Raw genomic sequence first — 19,065 nt, forward strand, 5'->3', positions numbered from 1 at the left:
GGGTGTCCGGTCCGGACCTCACCGGGACAAGGGGTGTGACCCGGACTAGCCGTTCTGCGCGAGGTTGGTGTCGTCAAGTCAACGCGGAGGGGGGCTTTCGGTCTCCTGGGGCCAGAGGCCTTAGTGAAGGAGTGTGTGTGTGTGTGTGTGAGTGTGTGTGTGTGTGTGTGTGTGTGTGTGTGTGTGTGTGGAGGCGAGAAGGGGTGAAGGAGGGAAGGGAGGCGCAGTGATGCCGGTTGGGAGTGGCTGGCCCGTGGGGACGTGGGAAACGTTCCCAGGGGAGGGGCCAGCAGGGTGTGGCCGAGCGAGGGGGCGAAGGCGAGGCGGAGTGAGGCGGGGTGGGTTAGCGGGGCAGGCCGTCAAGCGAGATTCGGCATGCTGCGGGTCCAGGGCGCGGGGCGTGCCGGGGCGCGCCGCACAGTGGGCCAGAAGACCGGTGGAGGCGGCCAAAACTCTCGACGCGTTTTGAGCTCCAGAGTCGCTGAACAGGCCTCGAGCCGAGTGTGTGACTCCACCAATGGATTCCTCGTTCGGAGAGCAATCCATTAGTGGGGTCACACGTTCAGTTCGAGTCCCATTTAGCGACTCTGCAGCCCAAAACGCGTCTAGAGTTTTGGCCGCCTCCACTGGTCTTCTGGCCCACTGTGCGCCGGGCCGTGCGGGTGACAAACCTTACCCCGTCGCCAATTCGGGTGGCCGGCCGTGGGAAATTCCCGATTCCAGATTCCAGCGACGTCCTGACGCGCCGAGCCATGTCCGCGTCCACACTGGCGAAGTGGCGACAACGAATTCCGGGACTTATCTCTAATCTGCGGGGGTGGGGGTGGCTGCAAGGCGGGGCGTCGGACGCCGTTGCAATCAATCATAGACCCTGTCAGCAGCCCAGGGCGGGGCGGGGCGGGGCGGGGCGGGGCGGCGCAGGGTGGGGTGGGGCGTGGGGCGGAGAGCGGGGCAGCCGACAGGGCGACGCGGGCCGTGCATTGGGCTCAGGGAGCTAGGCTGGCGCTCGGCAGGACAAATGCAGGCCTAAAGAAAACCGCTGCCCACAACGCAGTGAGCAACGCACCGTTTCCCGCCAACCCCACTAGTGTAAATTTTGTCAGAATGTCAGAAACATGTCTGAAATCCTGATCAAAATTCGCGCACCTCTGAAAGCTGAAATTCTGAAAACTTACTCTGATATTAACGGTTTGAGTTCTACAGCCTGTCAGTAGATGTTTTCTGCTTTCAGAGGTGCGCGAATTTTGATCAGGTTTTCAGACAGGTCTCTGACATTCTGACAAGATTTACACGAGTGCCACGCGGTCCGAGGAGGCAAAACGTCCTGATATAAAGGTCCTAGTTGGTCCCGGTCATTCGGCAGCACCATGAAGTCTGTAAAAGACCGGAGTCCTCCGTGACAGTTTGCACCAGGTTCCACCAGGCGGCTTTCTATGGGTCAAGGGAGGGGTAGTCGTCCTTCCGCCCTGTCTGTTGATCCGTGCTTGATTCCGTGTTTCACTTCATTATTTTTTGCTTACTTTTCCCAAGGCAGGGCGTAGCGGCAGCCACGCGGACGCCAGGCCGTGGCGACCAAGGTCTTGACCAAGGTGCGAGGCTGCGAGGTGGGCCGCCCCGTGGCCGCCCCGAGGCCCAGCCAAACTCTAGTTTGTATGCTAATCCCTCCGGGGCGATATGACCACGGCAGTGACCATCACAGCGAACATCACCATGACTAATAGTCCGAGCGGGGAATGACAGTGCCCGCCGGCCGAGTGTTTGGCGGCCTTGGAGGCCTTGGAGGCCGAGGCCGTGAAGGGCGTGATGTAAAAGGGTCGGTAAGGGGTTCTGGCTGGGCCGCGGCCATGGTGACAACTCTTCTGGTTCAGGAAGGACCGAGGGGGTAACGACTGGTAAATTTCGTGTCAGCCGGATTACGGATTACCCCGGATTACCCCGGATTACCCCGGATTACCCCGGATTACCCCCAAATTACCTCCGGATTACAACAAAAAAATTCCTGGATTACCTTTGGATTTAGAAGGATTACCCCGGATTACCTCAACATTTTCCCGGATTACCCCGGATTACCTCAAAATTTCGGGTCATCCGGATTACGGATTACTAATTTGCTGTCAGCCGGATTCCCGAAGTCGTTAACCCCTCGGGAAGGACTTAGTTCGGGAGCAAAGCAGGACGTCGCCTCGCCTCTCTCGTACTCCCGGGGTTAGGTTAGGTTGGGCTAGGTTAGGTTAGGTTAGGTTAGGTTAGGTTAGGTTAGGTTAGGTTAGGTTAGGGAGACTTACAAGGGAACCTATTCAGGGGGTACACTCAGATTTCGACCAAACTTTTTTTTTCGTAAGAATAACATATAAGATTAAGAATGCACCCCAAAGTTGGTGCCAAGATACATATCCACACCCCTCCTGACTATTTTTAACCGAAAAAAGGGGTAAAATGGCCCATGATTTTACATGCAACGAGCAGATTTTCGGTCGTAATTGGGCAGTTGCACCAAATTTGTGCAAAATATGATAATATATGAAACAGACCAAAATTTTCTCTCATTTTCGTCACAAGGGGACCAAACATTGAAGGAAATGACAAAAAACTCGACTTCAAATTTGCCGATTCGATGTCCGAAAATGACCCATACAATGCAAAAAGGCTTATTTTACCCCTTTTTTAGGTTTAAAAAATTGGTAAAGGGTGTAGATAAATATCTTGGCACCAACTTTGAGGTGTATTCTTAACCTTATATGTTATTCTTACGAAAAAAAAAAGTTTGGTCGAAATCTGAGTGTACCCCCTGAATAGGTTCCCTTGTTAGCGGCGGAACCGCCATGTTCACTGTTCAGCCCGCTGGCTGGACAAGAGTGGCGGTCGCAAACCTCATTGCGCCGCAAGTGGGATTTACTCCCCACGCCCGGTGGGTGCCCTGCCCCGGCTCGCCCGCTGCCGGACCTGGGAGAAAACGAATTCTCGCCCCACCACCCCACCCACCGTACTTGTTTTGTTGCGCAGTCATCACCTCGCGTCATCCGCCCGCCTGCCTGCCTTGTAGGCAGTGCCTCCAGTTTGACGCGAAGAGCAGGCCTTCCCTCATGACCCGCCAGACAGGCAGGCGGCCTCGGGCCCACTTCAAAATGCTGGACTGTTTGGGAGCTCGCCCACGCGGGGCCAGCAGACAGACAGGCAGCCCTACATGGACCCTCGCACGCCCTTCGGCCTTCGGCCCCACCCTGTCCAAGGTAATTCTTCCTAGTGAGCCTGCCTGCCAGCTTGCCTGCCCGCCTGTCCGCCCCCCTGCCAGCCCCGCCTGCCCGCCCCGTCCTTTGATCCGTCCGCGGAGCCGGCCAGAGCTTACCAATTCAGTTTGGAGTTTGGCTGGAATCAAGTTGGCGTCCACGTGGTCGGTGCGGCCCGGCACCGCCCACACCGTCGGCACTTCCGGCTCCGGCCCACGTGGCCCGGCCCTACTCGGCTCGGCCCGGCCCGGCTCGGCTTGGCTCAGCTCGGCTCGGCTCGGCTCGGCTCGGCTCGGCTCGGCTCGGCCCGGCTCGGTCCGGCTCGGCTCGGTCCGGCTCGGCTTGGCTCGGCCCGGCTCGGCCCGGCTCGTCAAGGCATGCGGCAATAAGTGCCGATGATTGGCCCATCACCAGCCTGTCTGTCGCGGTGGCCGCATGGATTAACGCTCCGATCGCACTGGAACGCCCCGAAACAGCCCCTCCTGCTGGTTCGAACCCCGTTATGTTTTTTTGTTTTGTATTTTTGTTTTGAGGGCGTGTGGTTTAGTAGAGCGTCGTGAACGCAACAAAGCAACCCTCACCGGCTGGCCTCGCAATTGCAAAGGTAGTCGGAAAACCCTTACCCGCCTCTCTGCTACGCCAGTCCGGCCGTCCCATCGGGACTTCTTCTTTGCGGTGTGCTTCTGGTGCGGACGGTTGGAAGAACACGCACTCCGAACACAGTCACTTTATTTATTTCATACTTTATACATACATATTTACAAACTAATTAAATTACTCCTAAGGTACTAACTATCGCCGTGGGGCGGCGGCAGGGACGGCTGTGTGCGTGACTGACGCGGTGCGACAAGGACGCTCGCCACGTGACAGAGCACGCGTGCTTGAGGCTTCATCTCCGGAGCGTGACGCGTGGCGCGGCGTGGCGTGGCTCGGCGTGGCGCGGCACGGTGCCGCGTCGCTCCGGGACGCAGGGGTATCGTCGGGAGGATCGCGACAAGACGGATGTCACTGCTTCCAGCACTCCAGCAGCTGCCTGGCATCCAGCTGCGCCTGAATCACACACAGGGAGGTTGTAGCGGCGGCGGTGCGCCGCACACGCCACGCGGCGCGCGCGGCGCGGAGTCAAATGACACGTCAAGACGTCAAAACGACACAAGCCAAAACGGCGTCAGAAACGCGCCGCCGCCGTGTCGCCCCTATTCGGGCCGAAAGGCCGTTGTCGCATTGTTGACGTCGTGACAGGTGAGTGTTTCGGTGTCTCGCGACATTCTGCTCGTCAAAAAGGCTCCCATTTCGTGCAGCTAGTCGGCCCTTCAATCTAGTCAGCCGCCGGCGTGGTGAGACCTGGAGCGCCCGGCTAAATGGCATACAATCACTCTGCAAACTCAACAGTGTACTCAGTACACTCTAGTTAGAGTGTGCTCATGAGTACACTCTAACTAGCGTGTACTCAGATGAGTACACACCTAAGCACGCCTGGCAATTTATGCAGCTGAAAGTGTGTACTCATCTGAGTACACGCTAGTTAGAGTGTACTCATGAGCACACTCTAACTAGAGTGTACTGAGTACACTGTTGAGTTTGCAGAGCATGTGTGGTCTAGCCCTTAATGGTAATGGTAATGGCTGGGTAGGCATCGCGTCAGCACCCGTCCGTGGCGCGTTGCCTACCCCGACTCTGACAGGCGCTTCACTGCCAGAACCACAAATGTAGGCCTCGGAATTATTGTTTTAAAAGCTTTTGAAAAGTGAACTGACCGGGCAGAGCATGAGTGAGGACTCCACAAGAGCGTTGCCTTTTGAGCCACCAACAAGAAACAACGTCCGGAACGTAAAGTTTTGTCTCTCCGCTCAGCGTCGACCTCCATCTCGCCTCTGCTTCAGTTTCCATGCGCACTTGGGTTGAAACAGAGAGATCGGAGAGTGCCCTTCGGTTTCCAGTAAAAAAGAAAGAGAGAGATCTGTTTTCTCATTACGCCCCCCCCCCTCCCCCGGCTAGCTAGTTTCCTCGTTCTGCTCGACGGCCGAGGAAAGCAGGGCCTTCGCAGATTTAAGGGCCTTTTGCAGCAGCATTTAATTCTCCGCGACTTATTACAGTCAGCAACATCAAGATTTCATTCTTTTCTCTTTTTTTGTTTTTGTTTGTTGATGGGCGTGATGCGTATCGTCGGGCTGCGTGCCCTGCGCCTGGCGCCTTACCTTGGCGTTGGAGCTGCTGGTGGGGGGGATGGAGGCGGCCCTCTCGATGCAGGCGCGCGCGCGCTCGGGGTCGTCCTCGGCCAGCAGGGCCTTGCCCAGCATCAGCTGGTTCAGGCTGCAACACCAACGGACCGAGTTACCTCTCATCTTTACTGATCTTTTTTTTCCTGACGCCCCGCAGCTGCAGGGCGGTGGGATTCGCACCAATGCGGTACTGCATGGCCATTACGCTTTCTCGTAAGACTTCTCTGAAAAATTTCCGGTTTTTTTTTTCTCTTTTTTTGCATGCCGGATCTGTCCGTCGGATTTAAGGCTTGGCTTGGCTTGGCCTGCGATCCGTTCCATCGCCACCGCCCCCGGCACGGACATGCATCCTGCACGCCCTAGATCCGAGGCGGGGCGGGGCGGGGCGTCGTGATGACTAGCGCTGGAGTGTGCTGAGCTTGCCCGAGTCGAACGGGTTGGCGGGGCTGGCCGGGCTGGCCTCCAAGGGTTACTGCAGAAAGGTCGCGCTGGGTATTGGCGGCCGGGGCCCGCTGGCCCGCTGGGCCGCTTCATCCGGCCGGGCGAGGCCTGCGGGGCGGCGGTGGCCTCGGCCACACAACGGCCTCGACTCAACAAGACACTACGGCGCCCATCGGCCGTTCCACCGCGCCAGATTGAAATTTCGACAACGAGAGGGAAAAAAAATGGCGAGAGAGAGAGTCCCTTCCGTATTCCTTACCAGGATTTGGCGGGGTGCAGGCGCTCCGCCTCGTGGAACCAGTGCACCGCCTGGCGCAGGGCGTGGTCGGGCTTGGGCACCGTCTGCCCGGCCGCCTGGACCACCTGCCGCTCCAGCCACGTGAGCTGGGATATCTCGTAGAACCTGCAAGCCGCAGTCGGAGTCAGTATGTGTGTGTGTGTGTGTGTGTGTGTGTGTGTGAGTGTGTGTGTGTGTGGTGAGTGTGTGTGTGTGTGTGTGTGTGTGTGATTGTGTGTGAGTGAGTGCGTCAGGTGCTATTCTGGCTATGCGGGCAGCCGGCGGAGACGCGGTGGAGACGCGCCGGACCCACCCCCCGAGCAGGCAAGTCGTTGGGTTGCGAAGGATGCGAGGCGAAGCACGCGTTTTTACGGCCATTACGCGGACGGACACACACACACGCGCACACACACACACACACACACACACACACACACACACACACACACACACACCGCGAAACCCATAAAGGCTCACGCGCGGGGAATCATTTTCACACCCTCACACTACTCAGAAAACTAAGAAAAGTTTTTGTTTTTGTTTGTTCGTGTTTGTTTTGTTGATGTTGCGTTGGGTTCGTCCTTTTTTTGCCGCGACAAGCCCCCCGGCCCCGGCGGTCGTTTATGAGCATTGTCGACAACAGTTCGTCTTGATGCGGAAAGGCTCGGGACGCACTCTACCAAAAATGTCCTGTAAATGCCGTTAATTTATTACCAGTTTTCACTGTAGGTCAGTTCACAGCGTTTGCTGTGAACTAGTTCACGGCGTTCACTGTGATCTCGGTTACAGTGTTCACTGTGATCTGGTCCCCAGTAAACACTGATGGTTTGACGCCGCTGAGCACCGAAGTACTGCAAATCAGGCTCCAATTCACGGCGTTTACTGTGGCCAGATCACAGTGAACACTGTAACCGAGATCACAGTAAACGCCGTGAACTAGTTCACAGCAAACGCCGTGAATTGCATAACAGCAAACATAGGTAATAAATTAACGGCGTTGACAGGACATTTTTTGTAGAGTGCGAGTTTTGCTGACTGCGCGCCCTGTGCGGCAAATTTAGTGGGTAGTCGGGGCTGGAGGTGCCTGGAGGCTCCAGTGGAGGTGCCACCTGGTAGAAGGTCAGGGGTAGGGCGACAGCAGAGTGCAGGCAACGCCCACGCCAAGGGGCTGCTCAGACTGGTGCTCGGTACCCGGCATCAACCGGGCCGTGAAGACGCGATGCTTTCCGCGAGTTTGCCGGATTACGATCCAAGAGGGCTTGGAGTCTTAAGACAGCGGGGCCGCGGCCACGCCGCACAGTGGGCCAGAAGACCAGTGGAGGCAGCCAAAACTCGAGACGCGTTTTGAGCTCCAGAGTCGCTAAATGGGACTCGAACCGATCGTGTGACCCCACCAATGGATTGCTCTCCGAACGAGGAATCCATTGGCGGGGTCACACGTTCGATTCGAGTCCTGTTTAGCGACTCTGGAGCTCAAAACGCGTCTAGAGTTTTGGCCGCCTCCAGGCCCACTGTGCGCCGGCCTCGCCACGCGCCACGCGTCGCGATGTAATGCTCCGTTTTGATTGACGCGGACTTTAAGCTTGTTGCTTTCTGGGTTGCCGGGGAAGAGCTTATTCCGAAACAGCGTCGCTCTGTCTCTCTCGCTCCCGCACGGGACTCCCCGCGAGTGCGAGCGAGACGGGGCGGCGGCGCGACGGCGGGCGGTGAGGCTTACCACATCCCCAGCATGGTGCGCGGCACATCCTCGCCCGGCAGCAGCTGGATGGCGCGCTGCAACAAGAAGGAGGAGAAGAAGACCTGTTAGCCAGGTTAGCTCTGTTTGTCTTTCCCGCCCGTCTGTCTGCTTGTCTGTCTGTCTGTCTGTCCGTCCGTCCGCCTTGGCGCACCGGGGTGCCGCGCGCGAACACAGTTTGCGAGTTGGGAAAACATGTCGGCGCGTATTTGCCGTATTTCCTGGGCCCGCTTGAGCGCCGCCAGGCCATCGCTCTGTCTCTCTCGCACTCACAAGGCGATCCGTATGGGTGCGAGAGAGACAGACTCTCAGTCTGCTATGCGTCCCAAAAGAAGTGGCATGGTGGCCCACGTGCGCCCTGGCCGCCCTGATCGAATATCGCAGGGTGGTCAGTATCGGCAATGGCAGCGGGACGGGCCGGGCCGGCCAATGGGGATGGACGGTTTTTAATCAAGACACGGCGGTGCGGCCGTGAGGGGGGGGGGGCACACGGCGCACACGGGAGATATACTGATTTGATATTTGCGGGAGCGTTTGGCTAATCCTGTTCAACCCGCTCCCATCCATCTCATATCTCTCTCTCTCTCTCTCTCTCTCTCTCTCTCTCTCTCTCCTCTCTCTCTCTCTCTCTCTCTCTCTCTCTCTCTCCTCTCTCTCTCTCTCTCTCTCTCTCTCTCTCTCTCTCTTACACGCACTCAGATTCACTCACACGCACCCTCACCACCACCGCACCTCCGAGTCCGAGCCGCCGAGAGTGCATTGGTTGACCTAAATAATTGATGCTGTGTGACGGGACCAGTTATCGCGCTGTGGGCACGCTGATGATGGCCATGGGCGTGAGGGAGATAGAGAGAGGGGGAGGGAGAGAGAGAGAGAGAGAGAGAGAGAGAGAGAGAGAGAGAGAGAGAGAGAGAGAGAGAGAGAGAGAGAGAGAGAGAGAGAGAGAGAGAGAGAGAGAGAGAGAGAGAGAGGGAGAGAGAGAGAGAGAGAGAGAGAGAGAGAGCGGGCCACAGGTGGCAAGAGTCGTCGCTCCGCCATGGCTCCGCCCACCCGACCGCTCATCCCTCGCGCGCTCCATCGCTCACCGGAGCTAATTACCCTTTACGAGGAAAAGAGAAATGGATCGGTTGGTTCGACGGATTTTTCAGTCGGTGTTCGTCCCGTCATAAATGCGCCGCGTCAGTCACAATTGGTTTCACTTTTTTATATTTTTCCGAAAAAGATCATTTTTGTTCCCGCTGCTGGTGACTCACCTCCATGTCGGCGCGGATGTTGTCGACGCTCTTGAGCCTGGCCAGTGTGCCCTCCAGCTCGGCCAGCGAGTAGCGCAGCACGGACATCCACTGGTGGGCCTTGCCGCAGTCGGGGTCCTGCTCCAGGGCCAGCTGCACGGCGGCGAAGCCCTCGCGCACCAGGCGGGCGTGGCGCGCGCGGTCGCCGCCCTTCGACTTGGCCTCCTCGGCCTTCAGGTACAGCACGCGGCCGCGGCGCCACAGCACCTCGGGGTGGCGGCTGCCCTGCAAGGACGACGTCGGAGCGGCGGGGTGAGAGAGAGCGCGCCACGGGGAGCTAGCAGGGGGGCCCGGGGTGGCCCCACGTCCCACAGTGGGCCAGAAGACCGGTGGAGGCGGCCAAAACTCTAGACGCGTTTCGAGCTGCAGCGACGCTAAATGGGATTCGAATCGAACGTGTTACCCCACCAATGGATTGCTCTCCGAACGAGGAATCCATTAGTGGGGTCACACGTTCGGTTCGAGTCCCATTTAGCGTCGAAGGAGCTCAAAACGCGTCTAGAGTTTTGGCCGCCTCCACCGGTCTTCTGGCCCACTGTGCGTCCCCGGACCCCCAGGTGCGCAATCGAATAATTTGCGGCGCTTGGCCGAGCGTAAACAGAAAGGGTGGCCCTGCCGGCGGGGTGCGGTGGGGCGGGGCGGCCACTCTGACCCAATCACAGCCGCGGTGTGTGATGAGCCGAGAGGGCCTTGGCCGTCGTGGCGGCGCGTGGCGCCTGATAGATGAGACGGTAATAGAAATCTATGAATATGCATTCTGCGAGGCTCGGGCCCGACGCGCGCCGCCCCGCCGTTCCTGAGGAGCGAGGCGGCGCCTCTCGGAAACAGAAACAGACGAGTGGGAAGCGGGGAACAAATTGGCGGGAAAGACAGGCGGGTTCCGAACGGTGCTTTCCGTCGCTCTGTCTCTCTCGCACTCACGTGGCTGCCCCCAGGGGTGCGAGAGACACAGAGCGACGGGGCCGCTGTTCGGAATCGGACCACACGGCGCCCCGTGTTGCCAGTGTAGCTGCCCGTCGAGGGCCGCCGACGGCGTCCTGGGGAAGAGTCTACGACGCGGCTGACGCACGCTCCTCGCGCCGCGGCGCCACGCGACAACTCCATCTCGAAACTGTTTCCGCTGGCCCGGCGGCCGCCGGAATTCAAATGAGGGCCGCCTGAGCAAATGCACATAGAAATGCCGTTTTAAGAAAGCCAATTATAGACGCCCCTCGCCCCCACGCCGGCCTTGCCGCTAGGCAACCAGCGTGACGCCGGTGCCGCGCTCCATCTCTCTCACACTCGCGCGGCGCCCCGTCACGGAGTCGCGGCGCGAGGGAGACGGAGGCACGTGAGCAATCACGCAGCGTGGCGCTTTCAGTCTCCAAGTGAGTACACTGTACGACAGACCGAATTAGCCTGGTGGCTGCGACCCCCGCAATCCGGCCACACAAGCGGTCGAAAATTCCCTCGATGTACCAGTGTTGAAAGGGCTTCCCGCCTCAGCCTGGCCACCGAGTCATCTGGGGTTCGCTCTCGAGACGTTGCCTAGCAAGGCAGGCTGAGGTTGGCAACCCTTTCGCCTCTTGTAAATCTGGTGAACCTTTGGCACGGCCGTAGAGAGCGCGAAACGGAGCGGCACTTGGTCCGGGGGGGTCGCCGTCAACCCCGTCCCACCCCGCGTCCCAGCGCGGAACCTCGTTTGGCCGCTTAGCCGGCAGTTGGAAGTGCGCAGTGCCACGCCAAGTTTACTGCGATTCTTGATTATTCGGGGCACGGCCAGGGGCACTGCCAGGGGCACTGCCAGGGGCACAGCCAGGGGCAGGGCCTGGACTTCGGGGACTCACCCGGTACGGGTTGAGGATCTTGCTGGCCTCGTCAGCGCGCGCCCAGTCCATGTGGAGGTCCGCGTCGCGCAGCACGTCGCCCTGGGGCTCGACGGCGTCCTGGAGGCCGTCCTGGAGGCCGTCGCGGCCGTCGCGCTGCAGCAGCGCGCTGGTGGACAGCGTGGCCACGGCCAGCCCCGCCACCAGGGAGCGGCCGCCGGCGCCGCGGCCGCCCTGCTGCTGGAGGCCAAAAAAAAACAACAACATAAAATACACAAAATAGGCTTAGCCGCTTTTGTTGTTCCTGCGAAGTGTGGCGAGGCCATCGGCAAGGAAAACAGGGCCGCGCGCCGCACGCGCCGGAATACCGAAAACTTGGCCAAGCCTGCGTGCCTCCCTCTTAATTCCACGGACGAAAAAAAGACTGATCGATTCCTCCCAAGAGGTGGGGCACAGAGACTACAAGACGAACGTCGCTCTCTCTCTCTCTCTCTCTCTCTCTCTCTCTCTCTCTCTCTCTCTCCTCTCTCTCTCTCTCTCTCTCTCTCTACCTACACTCTAAAAAATAATATAGGATTTTGAAACGATTTTGATACAAAATTCTGTAACACGTCAGTGTGATACAAAAATTTGTATCCTTGATCCTAAATTCTGTATCACGTCAAGAATGTTACGAATTTACGAATCAGTGCTTCAGAATTCTAAAACTGATACAAAATTCTGTACTTTTTGTTTCAATATTCACAATCAGTGATACAGTTCCATGTAAAAATGCGATCTTAATGCAAATAACTGTAACTGATACAGAAAACTGTAAATGTTGTTACGAGTTTACATATCGTCTGATGCAAATTTAATAACGCAAATTTAAGGTAAAATTTACGAGCTTAATTTTTTACATCACAGTTGATCGGGCGAAAAGTCCTAACGTAGGGCATGGTACTAAAGAAGCTTCGGGCCAGGAACTCTAACTGTCGCGCCGCAGGGCTCGTTTCCCACCACTACCTGGGCATGCGGCGTGCCCGCTCGGCGTGATCGACAGTCTGAGGCGTGCCTCCCCATGCGGCGCTGTGGCGTAAGCGGTAGCATGCCGAGCTGGCAATCCGGGGGACCGGGGGTTTGATTCCCGGGGAACGCAGTTCGATTTCTCCGGTGTTCGGGAGTACAGGAGCAACGGAGTGAATGTGTAGAAACGAACGACCGTTGAGATTCAAATTTTATTTTTAAAACGTCAAATTTTTATCATTTTAGCATTGCAGAATTCTGTAACCGGGAAACAGTTTACCGTAACGCGTGATACAAACTTTTGTATCAGTGTTGATACAAAATTCTGTAACATTTGTAGTGGAAATTACTGCGTAACCATGTTACAGAATTTTGTATTGAAATTTTTTTGAGTGTACACTTTTTCCTGTTTCAGCACTCGCTCGCTCGGTCGCAGGTTTGGCCTCTGCCTAATTACCGAACCCGTCCGCCCCTTTCCTGCCCGCCCCTCAGTTCCACAGTGTACACCGTTCCAGAGCGGCCCTGCCGGCCCTAGCCCTAGCCCCTAGCCTCGCGCGGGGAGAAACGATCGGACCTTCTTGGCGTGTTTCCGCTGCATCTGGCTGTGCTGGGTGGACTGGTTGGACTGCGGGAGCACCGCCGCCGCTGACCGGGAGCCTTCACCTTGGCGCCACGGGGGCTGCCTTATCACCAGAGATGTGCGTGTATGTGTGTGTGAGTGTGTGTGTGTGGGGGGGGGTATGTGTGAGTGTGTGAGTGTGTGAGTGTGTGTGTGTGCGCGCGCGCGCGTGCGTGTGCCGACACCATTTGCAGGAACAACATCGCGGAACCAAGTCTTAAGGGCTACGACCTTTGCGTCTGTGTGAGTGTGTGAGAGTGTGTGTGAGTGTGCGCATCTCGATGTGTGGCTGATAAAGCCGGCTCGTGTGTGTCAGCAGCGCACCGAGTCCACGCGTACCGACCCATCAGCGGATTAATGCGGTCATTTGTATTGTTTTTATTTTTATTTTTGCTGTTGTTAATTTTTTTGCTAATTTTTACGAAGTTTTTTTTTTTTCTTTTTTCTTATTTTGGGGAGATATGGAATAGACTTAAATAATGAAATTTTGTTATGATAAACTTTTATGCCGCTGATGCAATGTGTGCCTTTATCTTTACCGGAACCAAGCCGAGGCTCATCGGTGTGTTGATCGCAAAACCGAACAATCACTCATATACCCGGAACGGCGAAACTGTCCTTCATCAGGATGCATCTTAATTATATCCCCGCAGCCGGGATAGAGTGAATGCCTCCTGCTGTTTGCTTTTTCGCGTCACAACTCGGTCGAAAGTTTTCCGCACACAACTTTGTAAATTATGGCTGCGCTGAAAACTGAAGCGCTGAAGCTCCTATTCGTGCCGACTGGCCGACTCACAGTGGGCCAGAAGGCCGGTGGAGGCGGTCGAAATCCCGGGAGCTCCAGAGTTGGTGAAAAGGACTCGAACGGACCGTGTGACCCCACCAATGGATTCCTCGTTCGGAGAGCAATCCATTGGTGGGGTCACACGTTCGGTTCCAGACCTGTTTACCGACTCTGGAGCTCAAAACGCGTCTAGACTTTTGGCCGCCTCCGCCGGTCTTCTGGCCCACTGTGAGCCACGCCACGCAACGAATCTCGCACTGTGGACCCGGCCCACGGAGGGGACAGCGGCAGTGAGGTACCCGCTGAAAGGTACCCGCCCAGCCGAGAGGTCCACTACTCCACCCCTCCCAGCCCTTGGTCCCTTTGTGGCTCCGCCGAGCCGCGAACCGCGGACCTGCCGGCCAAACTCGTCCGGAAAGCAGCTCAGCACGTGGAGCGCCGAGTGCGTCTCATCAGTGCATCAGCAAAAAGGGAGAGGAAGGGTACACCACAGCGCTGGGGCAAATTAAGCAGTCGCGGTTTTAAAAATCCCTGCTCTCGGCGTGCGAGGGCACGGTGGAAGGGGCAGGGCGATTTACCGCGCGGGTCGCCCCACTGGAAGGGGAGGGCCCCACAAAACTGCGCGCATAAGTCGCCGAGACAACGCTTCCGTTTCATCCGGAGAGGATTACGGACGGCGGCCGTCGGATCGCCGGAGATTAAGGAGACTGCAGTGCCGGTGCAGAGTGGACGGGAAAGAGTTCGATCCTGGATCGGCGGCCACCCAAACAAACAGAGCCAACATTCCCTTACCGAGTCGCCTCCTTCCTGGTGGCGGCCTTCCTGGCGGCCTTCCTGGTGGCGACGGCGCTCGAGACGCGCCAGAGTGCTGCCGCCCCCGCGGCGCGCCGCCCCCGCCCCCAGCGCCGCCCCCAGCGCCGCCGCGTCCGCGCCCTGCTGCGCCTTGGCCCGCGCCAAGCGACACCACAGATTGCTCGCCATGACCTGACCTGCTTCAACTCCACTCGGAGACTGACGGACTGACAACGGATCGCGCGGATCGCTGGCTGCAGGCGTGGAGCGCGGCATCGAGAGGCACATCTCAGCAGTCTGATTCCGAGAGTCGTTGTCATCGCTCTGTCTCTCCCGCACCCGTACGGCACGCCCCATGAGTGCGAGAGAGGCAGAGCGACGAAAACGACTCTCGGAATCAGTCTGCAGCCGCGCAAGTTGCAACACCGGCAATGTCGCGTCCTCCACCGCCGCCACCGTGCCGACCACCGCCACCAGCAACAACAATAACAACAGCGACACACTGATAGAAACAAAAGCCGACTCGGCTTGGTCTAGGTTTCGGCGGCGAGCTGCTCGGCCGCGCCGCGTCATTGATGCGGTATCCGCGGGATTCGCTCGGTCGGCAACTTGCTCCGCGACCACGACACTCTACGACAGTCCGGCCGTCCGAGTCCGCGCGGCCGACACAAAGACGTGAGTCAGTCGGCCACGCGTCCTGCAAGGCGGCGGGAGGGGGGATCGCTGCAGCGGCTGCAGCGCCACTGGAACACTTCCTTCATCGCGTCGCGACAATAAAGGAGCGCGTCAGGACGGCGCATCTCGCGAGCGGCTAATGTGTCAAACTTTTGGCGCGGAGTGTCCTCGGCAACTTAGTGCGGGGCTGGCGGGGCTGGCTGGCAGGCGGTGCGGGCGGCGCCTAGTGCCCAGCTCCATCCATATTCCGGCAGTGTGCCACCAGCACAAGCACAAGGCCCTAAGCCCGCCGCTACAGGGCTACAGAGCGCAAACACTGGGCATGAAGCAAACTCTAACTTTGCCGACTGCCCTACTGTTGTGAGCCCTAGCCCTATGAGCGGGGCGTGGCGGCGTGTGCTGTTCCAGACAGACCACGCGAGGCACGTGAGGCGTGGTGGTGAGCAAGGCAACGGACAGCGTAGCCGCGTAGCCTTTCCGCGCGAAGTGCCCTTTCTCTCTCCCTCTCCGGCTCGCCTACCGCGCGAGAGTGACAGAGACAGAGACACGCGCCGCTTTCTTTGGATGTGGGGCGGTCCGGCCGGGGAGGATAGGATAGGATAGGATATGCCGTCCTGCGAGCCACTCGTGGGTTCGGCCTGCCGTCTGATTCCGAACACTGCTTCGTCGCTCTGTCTCTCTCGCACCCCTACGGAACGCCCCATGAGTGCGAGAGAGACAGAGCGACGAAAGCAGTGCTCGGAATCAGACGGCTGTTCGGCTGGCCCACCCCGGACTTGGCGGGCGCCAGGCGGACTCTCGCGTTCGATTCCATCATTCCATCGCTCTGTCTCTGTACCGCCCGGAAGCGTTTTGTGTCTTCCTCCTTCCTCTGCGGATGGAAAGCGCTGCTGACGTCTGCCTGTTTGGTCGGCGACGGAGGCGGCCTGTGCCGGTTCATCCCGTCCTGCCGTGCAACAAAACAACAACAACAACCGCGTGCAAGGGGAGACTCTTTTGGGTCAAGAGCCGTCGACGAGACGCGCAATGAAACAAAATAAACACGCCGTGTTTCGCAGTACCCCCCCCCCCCCTCTTTTCTCCTTGATAACAGTGCAGGCCCCCGGGCAAACCCCCGCCCTCCACTTGTGCACTAGATTTGCACCTCCAGGGGCCCTTGCGTTTATGACGCGTCGGGTAATCCAGGTAATCGCGTGTCCCCAGCCCCCAAGGCGTTCTGGTTTCCCCCTTTTCTTTCCCACCGGTATCGCACCTGCTCTTGTTTGGCTGGCTTGTTCTCGCTTCGCTCAGTCTGTTCTGTTTGATGAGGCGGAACGCAGCGGAACGGGAGGGGCGCGCCTTGGCGTGCCTTCCCTGCCCCGTCCCTTTTGCGGCACATAGTTTTAGGGAGTCCTGTGTCGAGTAGTTGTCGGCGGTCCCGTGTGAAGTCGTCTTAGAGTTAGAACCCCCTAACTTGGACCTGTGTGAGGCAGTGTGGAGGGAGTCGAGGGACTGTCTGCATCGTGCGCTGTCCAGGGACGCTTGTCCGCGAGAACCAGCCCGTCTAGAGGCGTGGATAGCTTATCTGTTAATAACAATTTCTTTTTTGGGGATACTGTTGTATTCAGTGCCGGCCTTGATGGCGCATGGCGCTGTGCGGGGCTGGGGCAGGCTGCTGGGGACACAAGCACTCGGGACACGCGCACCGACACACAAACAGAAGACTCGCGGCCGCGGCCGCGCCGGCAGCCTCGCTCCTCGTGACACAAGCACCGGCCGGTACACGCGCACTCGCTCCGTCTCATCTCGGTGCAGAAGCACCAGCCCACCAGCCCGACCCCGTCGAGACGGGGAGAGAGTGAACTCTGCACTCAAAGTGGCACAGGAGAACCGAAAGGTCGGGTCATCTACCAAATTCGACTTGCTGTACGAGATTGATTAGTTTTTTGCTCGTGTTGCTGTCATAATTTTTAGATACGGGTGACCTAATGGAAAGTTCTAGGTGATCTCAACAAGATGTCTGGGTAGTATTGCAAACTGCTGATTAATAAGATAATTTATTAAATATGTGGTAGCCAAAGTCAAAAGTAACAGATATTTCATAAGCCATTTTTTCCTTTTTCTACATTTAACAAAGAATTTTGAAAGTGACAGAATTATTCTATTTTTGCTCCTTGACAACATGTCTATGACGTTCTGGAACGTGAGGCACTGTCCCCTTCTTAGAGTGTTTCCGCCGGTTAGCCTCCCTGAAAAGAAAAAGTAAAATATGAAATGAAATTGACCAAAATAAAATTAAGATAGAAGAGTTTCTGAAAGTTGTATAGCTTACTTGCGCTTCATCTTCTCTCGCATGATGGCCTGTTCCTCGGACGCATGGTAAATGTGTTTGGGCACATGACGATGGCGGGCAATGCGTTTGATTTGTGGATGCTGGGCAAATTTAGTTTTCAAAGCTTCATGATATTCAAGAGCCGCCTTTTCCCTTGGCCTCAGCTGAAATTCAGAAGGTATAAGTGTTAAAGATTCTTCATAAAGGAAACTAAAGTCAGGGAATGGCATTTCAGTTATGAAACTTACAGCTCCCAATTTTTCTGATGCATTGGCCTTCCAAACCCTTATGTTCATTTCATCAGATCCACTCATAATGTATTTATTGTCCAGCGACCATGAAACCACTGTAAGCCTTTGCATCCGTTTTGTGTGATATATTTCACGAGAATGACCCTGAAAAAAAGTTGATGAAAATTAATACTAACAAAAGAGGATTTAAAAAACAACACACCAAAGTGCTATAAATCACTCCACTTACCTTGTGAACTTCAAATATTCTAATTGATTTGTCGTAACTACCACTAACAAATTCTTTGCCTGTTGGAGAGTAGTCAACATCTACCACAGCTTCCACATGATCCATGTGGACATTGATTGGATACTTCATCTTTCTGGCATCAAATGTGTAAAGGCTGATACAAAAAGAAAAAAATTAAGTAAATCAGTATAAAATAGGCTAGAATAGACAAAACATGATGAGAAACCATTTTACTCACTTGAAATCTTCATTGGCTACTGTGAAATGGAAGGCTTCCATAGGATTCCAACAGAGGCTATTGGCACGCATTTTCATTACAATTTTCCGGATTGGGCCAGTATCCCTAGTATCATATAAAATGATGCTTCGGTCACTACAACATGCAGCTGCAACAGGAACAAAAAAAGATTGTATCTGATGTAGGGGAGAAAATTAAGTAATTTAGCAAGTAAAATAAAAGAGCAAGCAGGATTTACCTAATAAATGATTTTCAATTTGATTAAATGCGACATTGTGAAGACTATCTACACCCCACTCATAGGTACGAATAGGTTCATTGCGGCCATGTTCCCAGAGTTGACATACTTCTCCACAGGTCACAAACTTATTTTCTCCATATTGATGGCTCAGTGAGGTAAGTATAGTCTGGATTAACAAGAGAGACCAAAAATCAAAGGCTTAGCTGACATCCATCATAGACAAAAATGATTGGTACATTATAAGACAAATCACCTTGCTGAGGACTGTGTTGATTGGCTCTTCCTGCCCTTCTTCAAGACCCCACAGTTTGATAGTTTTATCATCTCCAATGGATAAGAGATTCTGACTATCTGGAGTGAATGTCAGGCCACGAACATAGCCGTTATGGGCTTGAAACGATCTAGTGCACTCACGAAGGGGCAGGTTCCAAAAGCGTACCTGAAATGTAAAGGAATTTTTAATTGGAGAAGAATCAATCAGTTGATGAAGAAGCAGACGAGGCATGAGCTTGGTAGATCACCTCTCCATCACAGGCTCCGCTTGCCAGCAGCGACAGGGTCTGGGGGTGCTTGGCAATGCATGCCACACCGTCTCGGTGACCGTCCAGGTTCCCTACGAACGGCTTGGCAAACATTCTTTCCATTTTGGTGGACTGCAGCGCCCGCGCATACTCGCGGGGCGCCTCCAGTGGGTGCAGGGCGGGGTCATAGTTCCTGGGGACTGAAGAAAGAGCAAACAGGTGAATGAATGAGTCACTCAGAGAGTGCATAGACGTAACCTACGCGTCGCTCCGAGAGGATCAAGGAAATAAACAACAGCTGCGCACTCGACCATGGCAGTCATAACCTACCCTTGTGGATGTCACGTTTTGTCTCCCTCAAGTACTCGTCCGGGTTGCGAGACAGAACCTTCACTTTCAT

The 19,065-nt window shown here is 56.2% G+C and overlaps 3 protein-coding genes across 3 annotated transcripts in view; all 3 read right to left on the reverse strand.

The window, feature by feature from the left end:
- The window catches only part of LOC117646943 (neuropeptide CCHamide-1 receptor), a 42,598-nt gene extending 39,216 nt beyond the window's left edge, over positions 1–3,382 (reverse strand). The window contains exon 1 of the mRNA XM_034388331.1: positions 3,347–3,382. The gene's annotated coding sequence lies outside the window, so the exon portion shown is untranslated. The remainder of the gene's footprint in view (positions 1–3,346) is intronic.
- Positions 3,383–3,939: 557 nt separating this feature from the next.
- On the reverse strand, positions 3,940–11,142 carry LOC117647511 (regulator of microtubule dynamics protein 1-like). The gene is made up of 6 exons (XM_034389269.1): positions 11,021–11,142; positions 9,156–9,419; positions 7,885–7,940; positions 6,150–6,293; positions 5,426–5,540; positions 3,940–4,277 (listed from the first exon to the last, which is right to left on the reverse strand). Exons 1-6 carry the CDS (start codon positions 11,069–11,071, stop codon positions 4,233–4,235), a joined length of 675 nt encoding a protein of 224 aa, XP_034245160.1. The 5' UTR covers positions 11,072–11,142; the 3' UTR covers positions 3,940–4,232.
- A 5,752-nt stretch (positions 11,143–16,894) lies between these two features.
- LOC117646708 (DDB1- and CUL4-associated factor 13) lies at positions 16,895–19,065 on the reverse strand. The gene is made up of 9 exons (XM_034387837.1): positions 18,996–19,065; positions 18,666–18,865; positions 18,398–18,583; positions 18,142–18,310; positions 17,904–18,051; positions 17,666–17,819; positions 17,434–17,580; positions 17,186–17,349; positions 16,895–17,102 (listed from the first exon to the last, which is right to left on the reverse strand). Exons 1-9 carry the CDS (start codon positions 19,063–19,065, stop codon positions 17,015–17,017), a joined length of 1,326 nt encoding a protein of 441 aa, XP_034243728.1. The 3' UTR covers positions 16,895–17,014.

Source organism: Thrips palmi, unplaced genomic scaffold (assembly GCF_012932325.1).
Source record: "Thrips palmi isolate BJ-2018 unplaced genomic scaffold, TpBJ-2018v1 HiC_scaffold_2, whole genome shotgun sequence".
NCBI classification, from domain to species: domain Eukaryota; kingdom Metazoa; phylum Arthropoda; class Insecta; order Thysanoptera; family Thripidae; genus Thrips; species Thrips palmi.